This window comes from Typha latifolia, chromosome 11 (assembly GCF_019914945.1).
Source record: "Typha latifolia isolate L0001 chromosome 11, TyphaL0001v2, whole genome shotgun sequence".
In the NCBI taxonomy this organism is placed as follows: Eukaryota; Viridiplantae; Streptophyta; class Magnoliopsida; order Poales; family Typhaceae; genus Typha; species Typha latifolia.
This window is the reverse complement of record NC_133096.1, coordinates 6,637,869-6,647,496: the sequence shown is the minus strand read 5'-3', so window position 1 is coordinate 6,647,496 and position 9,628 is coordinate 6,637,869. Positions and strand designations below refer to the sequence as shown.

Here is a 9,628-nt window from a genome sequence, read left to right as displayed (position 1 = left end):
GAGTTGGTCTGAAAGCATATCTGAAAGCTAAGCTAATGAGATGTGAGGTTGAAGTAAAGCCTATGAAAGTTTGGTTGGAGAAACACTGTTACTGTTTGACTTGGGATTTCGATTGTCGGCCAATCATTTGTTGCATAGTTAACTGTGCAGTTGAATTAATAATCAAGTGATTTAAATTCATTCAGCTGTAATTAAATATATATTAAACTCTCTCTTGATCTCTCTCTCTCTCTCTCTCTCTTTTTCTAGTGAGTTGATATCGTATCTTTCTTTTACTATTCTTTGTGCATTTTTAGTCATCCACCCTGATCTAAATTTTAGTGGAAGTCGACTCCATCTCGGTGGTAGATAGTTTGAGAGATGGTAAGAGATTCAGTGCAGGTCGACCTGTCTAGATTGGGTCCAGATGCACCATTCAATTGTTCTTAGTTATGTTTGAAATTAGTATAAGAAGTCTTTGGATTAGACTAAGTACGATTAATATTGTCAGAAATATTCAACAATGTGCCTGACTAATTCCAATCGTTGAATGAGCTTTAAAAAGAAAGGACTTTTTACCTACTAAAAATAGCTGCACTTCTATTTTGACTTCCTTGTTTAAAATGAGAGAATTATTTTACAAACTCAAAAACCAAAATAATTATTTATAAACTTCAACTTGTAATCAAAATTACCATGCTGGAACATAAACCATTACACCTTAATGAGGTAAACCTTTTATTAACCTCAATATTACTCTTCTACTCTCTTTTTTTTTTTAAAACAATAACTAATATTTAACACGATTATATCCCCTTCTTTGCCGCCATTTGTAAATAATAAAAAATATTAATAATATGATAAAAATGAGAAGTGTTTCTTTCACCCGAAGACCTCTTGCACCAACTTCTCCACGTCGATGGCTTCGCTGCCCTGCTCATCCTCTGCGGCCGTCTCTTCCCATTCTACCCCTGACGGAATAAACGGTGGCCGGGTAATTTGGACGACCGATTCCCAATCTACCCCGCGGAAAAATTCGTGCCGCTTCACCTCCTCGCACGTGATCCGCTTCAACGGGTCCTTCTCCAGGAGCCCCGCGATGAGGGCCCGTAACGGCGTTTGCTCACCGACCAGTTCCGGATCCTTCGTCAGGATCCGATAGAAGGTTTCCTTCCGGTTTTGCCCCCGGAAGGGCGTGCGGCCGTAGAGCATCTCGTAGAGCACCACACCGAGGCCCCACCAGTCCACCGCGAAATCGTGGCCGTTCCCTTGGATGATCTCCGGGGCCACGTAGTCCTCCGTCCCCACGAACGAATTCGATTTCGGGGAGGAGGAGGAGGAGGAGGAGGAGGCCGCTCTGTCCGGCGACGCTCCTCCGCGGAAGGCGGCGGCGGCGGCGGTAGTAGTGGTGGTGGAGGAGGAGGAGGAAGAGACGGCGGAATCCTCCTCTGGAGAGACGCCGGAGTCGCTGCTGAAGCAACTGCGTAGGAATCTGTTGTTCTTGCTCTGCTTCTTGCCGGGTTCGACGGGGAATAGTGGCGGCGGAGGAGAAGGAGGACGAGGAGGAGTTGTGGGAGACTCTAGGATTTTCGCTGGCAGTCGGGTGGAGAGATCGAAGTCGACGAGCATTATATGGCCGTTCTCTTGGATTAGGATGTTTTCGGGCTTTAGATCGCGATAGACGATTCCCGATCCGTGGAGGTATTCCAAAGCGAGCACCAATTCCGCAGCGTAGAAGCTGAGGAGGAGATGAGAATTTCGAGTTAGAACTGGGAAAATTCACTGTAAAAGTCGAAGAAACTAAGCAAAACTCCAATCGTATCACAGAACAAGTTTAATTAAACTCGAGCTAAAAACGGGAAAATGGAACAAGATATGAAGAGATCCCACCACATCACATCAAAATCGAAAAAAATAGAGGCAAAATTAAGAAGAAATCCTACCGGATAACATCATCAGAAAACATTTTCTCGGTCTGGCGCCTCCTCAGCGAGTTGAGATCCCCGCCGGAGCAGCGGTCAATGGCGAACCCGACGATCTTATCGGTGGAGACAACGCCGCGGAGGGAGGGCAGAAGGGGATGGCGGAGGGCGAGGAGAACATCACGCTCGAACCAGATCCGGCGGTAGGCATCGCCACCAGCGGCCTCTGCGTTGGCAGATCTCTTGTGCTCGACGTTGGAGCGGGAGATGGCCTTGAGAGCTAGGGACTCGTCGGACGTAGGGGAGTGGACGAGGAAGACGACGCCCTTGGCGCCGCGGCCGAGGACGGAGACGGCTTTCAGATCCCCGAGGTCGAGCAAGGAGTCCGACGACATCGCTGGCGAAAACTAAACGGAAACCGAGAGTAGAAGATGAGAGTCGTTTATTAAAAACGCAAACGTTTCTTGGGCGCGAAGCATTTGGGTTAAGAAAGAGAGGAGAAGGAGAGAAGAAGGAGAAGAAGGCGAAGAGTGTGGTGCGGTTCCATTTTTTAATTGCGGACTGTTCTTCCACCCTTTCAACTGTCAACCGCGCTTCCCTTTTTTTATACATATATAATTTAATCCAGGGAGGTCTTTTGCAAATAACCGCCAATACTTTAACCTTATTATTCTAAACTCCCGCATGCGTTTCAAAAATTTATACAAATTAAACCATCTTCGACCAAAGTGGTTATTTGCATAAAGAACCCTTTTTTTTTTAAATTGAATATCAGCATCTATGTTTTACCTTTAATATGGAATATTGTTAGCATATTCTTTATTTTATTTTTTCCCACTTCATAAAAGAATCAAATTGCTAATTAAACACATGCGTGTAAAAGGGAATAAAAAGACTACTTTGGTCTCCGGTCTCGTATTTAAATTATTACTTTAGTAGTGGTAGTAGGATTCCACTCCGTACTCTAGAAGGTATCTCTTAATGATCCGTATGATCTCGACCGTTCGAGGGCAATTAATTGGACGGCGCAGATGGAAGATGACGTTTGAATTTGTTAGCTTGGGAATTACGAAAGCTTAGAAAAAGAATACGTTCATTTCTCTCTCTCTCTCTCTCTCTCTCTAAGATGGAGTTTACGTCAGAGATGACGTATACTAAAGCAACATGTGCTCAAGTGTTAGGTTTAGCGGATTTGGGCTTAAAGTCGACCCGAGTTTGAAATTGTCCAACCTTCCTTACCATTGCCGAGTTAAATGTGTTCACATTAGTACGTGCGTTTGAACATCGATGCCGTTAAATGAAAATTTCAAATAACACCCAAAGTTTTTGTGATTTTATAGTTGACATCATGTCTTTGTGTTATTTGTAATGCCCTGAGTTAATTTAAGTTAACCAATACCTAACAAGACAGTATCTAAATAAGAAGATTATATTAAGAACACTAAGTTTATCTTTTAAGATACAAAGAAAACTATTATCTTCTAGTTTCCTTTAAATTTTATAAAGATTTCAAAGACTATAAGCTAGATGAAGGAGTTAGCTCTTCTTAACATATAAATTGGACAACTTAGGTTACATTTCTTAAAAAATATGTCACCTAATATTAATCTCAATGTCCGTCAGCTTTTTTTTAAACGAAAATTTATATTTAAGACCATGCATTTAACGAATTTGTGATTTACATCCTATAATTTAATTATTTATAAATCGAGCTCTATATTTTGAAGAATATATGAAGAAATATTTTACTGCTTGATTTATTAAATAAATACTAAATTTTTAGATTAAATTAATTATACTAAGAAGATGAGAAGAAGAATGAACTAAATATATTTTAGTTATTTTTTAAAAAACTAATTAAAATTGATTAAATATTTTTATTATGTTATCTGTCCAAATAGTATTAGTCTAAATTTAATTCACGGTGTTTTCTGTATATAATCGCCAAAACGTAGAGCTTAATTTATAAATAGTGAAAATAAATAATATAAATTACAAATTAATTAAAAGAGAGGGCGTTAAGTGCAAATTTCCCTTATTTTAAATTGTCTTCCTTCTCCATTTTATTTAACTATTTCTTCCTTTTTTTCCAATTTTAAGTTGGAATAAGAGATTTTAATTCATGGATAATGGCTCTTTTAAGTTAAGTGAGAATATTTTAGATAATTTAATTTTCTTTAAATAATAAAATATTCTCTATTATGTTAGTTATTATTAGGGTAAAATTAATCCAAAGTGTTGTTGGGGCATTAAATATTAAATAAATATTTATACGATAGAGTGTAAATAATAATAAAATTAAAATGTACCGTATTTTTGACAAATTTCTCTTATACATATATAGCACTAGCATCTCTATCCAAATATGAAATTCTCTATTCAAAATTATGGTATCCATTATTGCTTGATAAGATTCGACCACTGAGCTGCACTGCGCACCGGTTGAAATTTAACCTAATTATCTTGAATTGGTTAGGTGTAGTCCATGATTACACTTTTGAAGTAGGGAAAGCAAAGAGAAGTGCACCTTTTGGGTCCTTGATAAAAGCTCCTTTTGATGGTATCTTTTAAGCTCCTTTACCCCACTTCTACTAAAAAGAAAACTAATTTTACTCAATGGGTGTTGGACCATGGAGGCCTCTTTTAGCTTCATTAGTGGGTTAAGTGGCCCATTTTGAAGTGGTTCCACCAAAAGAAACTTTGGCTCACTAAATTTAACTTTTGGGCTAGTGGATAACTAAATCAATTCTAAGATACAAGCCTTTTCTACTTAGAAAAGACTAGGTTTTCAAGTCTAGATAAGAAGTCTCTTTTCCTTATATCACTATGCTTGGGCAAAAGGCTCATGATAACTGAGATTAAGGATCAAGCATATCATCACTTAGTGTGCTACTCATTGACATGACCACCAAGGCACTAAGTATGTTTATATATATATAGATGAATGGCATGATGTTTGTAGTCTAGTCTTCAATTTAGACATGACCTTTAAACCCCCCAAAATAAAAATTATACATTGGACCAAAGAGGACCTGACCCAACAAATATTAGGGTCTAAATGTCAAGGTCTAGTTCTAAGTAGAGAAAGATATCAAGAAAAACTTAAATCATGCTGACCATATATAGTTTTAAGTATAATTATTCACTATTATTATTGCTTGTTTTGAGAAGAGTGTGTCTAATCCTAATTACATTTCAGAAGGAGACATTTCTACAGGACAACGAGAATTATGATTTATTTATTTTTTGAGAGGGTGAAAATTTATGATGTCCCAATAAAACTATAACCTACAATTAAGGAAAACGAAGATCTCAATCATCGAAATACTTGCTAGATTTTGTAATTTATAAATTCGTGACTGAACAAAGTTATTCATGATATATCTTCTCTAATTAATGGATGAGTTGTGGCTAGAGGCTATAAGATAATTTTGTGAAGTTCGTAATAGAAGCTTGAAGAATATATGAGTATTTTTATATTTTTGATTGTGGTGAAGGTCTTCTATATTAGAGATTGCATTTGCTATTGCCTCAAAGATATCTGAGGTTGTGTACTAAGCATAGAAAGCGGTGTATTAATAAGAATTAAGCAAATTAATTTAGAGACAATTATGCATATCAATGAATAGTATGTAAGTGTTTTGTAATAGTTGGTTATCATAATACTTAGTTTGATCCCGAGGGATCCATAGGGATTATTTTCACGTAAAAAATTCTTGTATTTTATATGTTTCTACATATCACATTTAATTTTTTTACTTGACAATTTTAATTAGAAAAATATCTTCTAGATGATTTTAAAATTTTCAAGACCAATTAAAAGGGACAGCTCCAGTCTGATATTAAATATAGATATTTGACTTTGATTAGTTTAGAACCTTTCAAATGACTATCGCAAAATATATTTATGAAGGTTAAGATTGCTTCAGTAACTTTCTATGGTGTTATGTATTTTTCTCATATAATTTATAGATAATTTACTACAAAGTGGTGAATTCCATTATTTTATAAGCCTCTCATAATTAATCGAAAGTTCAATATAAATACATAGGTAGAAAGAGCCACACAAGAGAGATATTTTGAGAGATATGTTAGTCTTAATTTTTTATCAATAAAAAAATGTCATTTAGTTATCGAGGGCAAAAGGAATCACTAATATAAGTGAACAAAATATATACAAGTAGAAGAGGAAGAAACCCTTCCCAAATATAACCACAATTCATAATCCTACCCAAGTTTGCATGCCAATCTTAGTAAATATGAAAAATAGTAAAAAGAGTGAACGAAGAGAAGAGGAAAAAGATATCCTCAACTAACGTTATAATGGAGCAAGGACCCCAGTGGACTCTTTTTATAATGTTAAAAACAAAAATAAATTTGACTCTGCTACACAACTGCTTTAGCAATGAGCGATAAGGAGAAGCTCTCAAAGCAATGGCCGGCAATTATTAGGGAATCTAATAGGGGAGCGCAAAATAAAGCCTACCTCACTAGGCTCGTTGAGACCCAAAAATGAACCGTCAAAGTTTAACTTACAAAACCTAGGAGGGCAAGGGTCCCAACAAATAAGATGCAGAGGATACGCCAAGCCAGAGGCAGGGGAGATAGAACCTCTAAATACTCATAAGTAAGTGCTAGGGTATCTCCCAGGCTATCAAACCTAACTTGCAGATGTCATATAAAAAGATGTTGTTGTAATATTTCTAAATAGGCCTTTCAACCAGAACAATTGGTAGACCTAGTTGGCTCAAGCTAGTTAAGATTCACATAAATAGATTTAAGGTAGTAAGGCACTAAGAATGCAGTAGTCTTTTCTAGTGAGAAGAGGAAGGTAAAGCTCAAGAATGCTCTTGCTTAAGACAATGCCAAACGGTTAAGAATCTGGTCCTCATCCATAAGCGTCGACTTTTAGAGGGCGACCAAAATTAAGAGATATACACATATGGATGTCAATAGGCTAGTAATAAAATGGGTGGCCAACAAACTACACCCACACAGGGACAATGTTTGATCTCTTTTCTTAGTGGTTAGAAATCTAGGCCCCTAACCCCTCACCTGGTTCAATAACTAAATGTAACACTCCCCGCCCGGCACGGGCACGTGCACGCCCACGCGCCCACACGGCACGCACGGCGCACGCGACAAGTCGAGCGGGGCCCGTCACGCACAGGATACTCTCCGTGCACATATAATTATGACATCATCAAATAAAACCTGCTAACCTATCCATGATCATACAATTCATCACCCGATAAATCATACTATTAATCAAATAAACCATTACATAATCTGGCAGGACCCACACAGGCCACAACAAACCATCAAAATATAACTAAAACGACTAATATAAGAGTACACTATGATTCGACATGTATTATATAATTCATCGTCTAATACAAAAAAGTATAAATATCAAATACTAGTACAACTCAATTCCTATCTAAACTATCATCTATATCGTCTCGCATTTATAGCTCACATCATCATCGCTCTAAAATATCTTCTCAAGATATCTCAAGTCGCTATCACCTACCACATATCTAAGGGGGTTAGAAAAGAAATAAAGAGAGTCATGAGTAAAAGGCTCAGTGAATATACCTTACCCCGAATCAGTGATGTCAAACAGAAAGTAAATCATGTACTGAATAATATGAATTAAAAAGAATATCATGTCATAAATGAGTATATAAATGTTTTTCAATAATACATAAATATAAAATAGATAACATGTCATGTCATAACTGATAAAATATATAATCTTTGATAATGTATAAATACATCTCCATATCATACCATCATCATAACTCTCTCTCAAATATAACACATATGATACATGCCGATCATGATCATGCTATAATATCAAATGCAACCACCTATGATGCATATTGACCATTCGATAATCAGGTATAATAGATGATAATGAAATCATATGCATTTCTCAACATCACGATCATCATCGACATCTCGGTATAATATCATCATACTAGACTACTATGCACAGTCCACACCCGATCGGTCTCAACATCATGCCCGAAGGCTCCGAGCATACTCTGCCATCCGCAAGGAGTATCTCAAATATAATCATACCCTGCCATCCGCTAAGGGTATCAATATCCATCCAAACCGGGCACCCACATAGTTGATAGAAACCTCGTGAGGATAACTTGCCACATATGACCTAGCAAATGGCATGTGTCAGATTATCTATGCGCACAGACTCAACTGACCTCGAACATGGGCCATGAGATATCGCATATCAGCGACCATAATCATCACTCTAGGCACCCCTAACCATGACGCCTACTTTGGTATCCTCACACTTTCTATCAACTATCATATCAAACACATTTCATGCTTTCCTTCTAAATGACAAATCATATGCATATATCAAGTACGATAACAAGTCAATGCACAATATGAATTTAGGTGGAATAAAAATCAAGAGAAAAATAATGCAATATAGTCTCCGATCATGTAGTCAACACATGCATACTCATGCTACATATCAACTTGACATAACATTATAACAGTATAATCATCTCTCATGATCTCTATATATCACAAATGTGCTCATATCCCAGATCAACATAATCAGATGTATGATAAAATATGCTCGACTGTGATCATCTCTAGATAAAGTCATACAATCATGCTGGAGGCCAAAACATGCATGTACATAATATATAATATAACAGAACTGGAGAAAGGCGTCTAGGGGATAAGACTACTCACTGTCTAATCAGAAGATACAAATCACGTATCTCTCATGTCCGTCAGTCAAACATCAACTCATCGTCAGTGTCCAAAGGGTCTCACATAAGGGGGTTCGGGATCTGAAAATATTTAAGTAATATTAGCTAGTCGTTTATCCAATTAGAATTAGTTCAAGTAGAATATAAAGGTTTATTTGATTTAAAATCGCTTCTTTTATTTTGTACATAACTAGATTCACATTATAGGTACGATTCAAATATTATAACATACTTTTATTATAAAATGCTAGTTATAATATACGGAGAAAGATTCGTTTTTTTTATTTAATATTCTAAATATATAATTATAAAGTAAAAGCTAAACAATTATAAATGGAATATAAGTATAGATAAGATCTATTTATAATAAATTTATATTTCTTAGTCTATTTTGATTAATTAGAAGTTATATAGTATTTACTTAATTATGCAAAATAATTAATTAATTAATTAATAAGACTAGTATCTTATTCTACACACGATAGTATATAATAAATTGTTAAGATTACTTAAATTGTATTTATTATGAATATCAGTACATAAATCCAATTTATAACCTAATTAATTATTAATTATACTAATTATAATTAATAATCATCATGTTGAAGAATATACATTATTATTAAAATAATTAATGTCTAAATAATTTATCTACATTAATTAAGGAAGTAATACCTAATTAAATAAATAAACAAATATAAAATAAAGTAGATAATAAAACAATGTCACCGGTGCTAGGCTCAACCCAACACCATGCACAGCACGCCTTGCCCTACAAGGGCGCTGGCCCGAGCCTAGCACAACTTGTAGGGTGCACTCCAAGAGGAAAGAAGGGAAAAAGGAGGAGGAGAAGAAGAAGAAGAACGGAGGTGCGGAGAGAGAGAGAGAGAGAGAGAGAGAGAGAGAGAGAGAGAGAGAGAGAGAGAGAGAGAGAGAGAGAGAGAGAGAGAGAGAGAGAGAGAGAGAGAGAGGAGA

General features: G+C 36.2%; 1 protein-coding gene across 1 annotated transcript; it reads right to left on the bottom strand.

The window, feature by feature from the left end:
* Positions 1–551: 551 nt before the first annotated feature.
* Positions 552–2,493, bottom strand: LOC140798138 (serine/threonine-protein kinase OXI1-like). Its single transcript, XM_073151897.1, has 2 exons — positions 1,923–2,493; positions 552–1,717 (listed from the first exon to the last, which is right to left on the bottom strand). Exons 1-2 carry the CDS (start codon positions 2,294–2,296, stop codon positions 862–864), a joined length of 1,230 nt encoding a protein of 409 aa, XP_073007998.1. The 5' UTR covers positions 2,297–2,493; the 3' UTR covers positions 552–861.
* Between the last annotated feature and the right edge of the window lie 7,135 nt (positions 2,494–9,628).

Coding starts and splice junctions, on each gene's coding strand:
- LOC140798138 (XM_073151897.1), bottom strand. CDS start 2,296: ATGTCGTCGGACTCCTTGCTCGACCTCGGGGATCTGAAAGCCGTCTCC. Junction 1,718..1,922: donor TTTTCTGATGATGTTATCCG/GTAGGATTTCTT, acceptor TCTCCTCCTCAG/CTTCTACGCTGCGGAATTGG.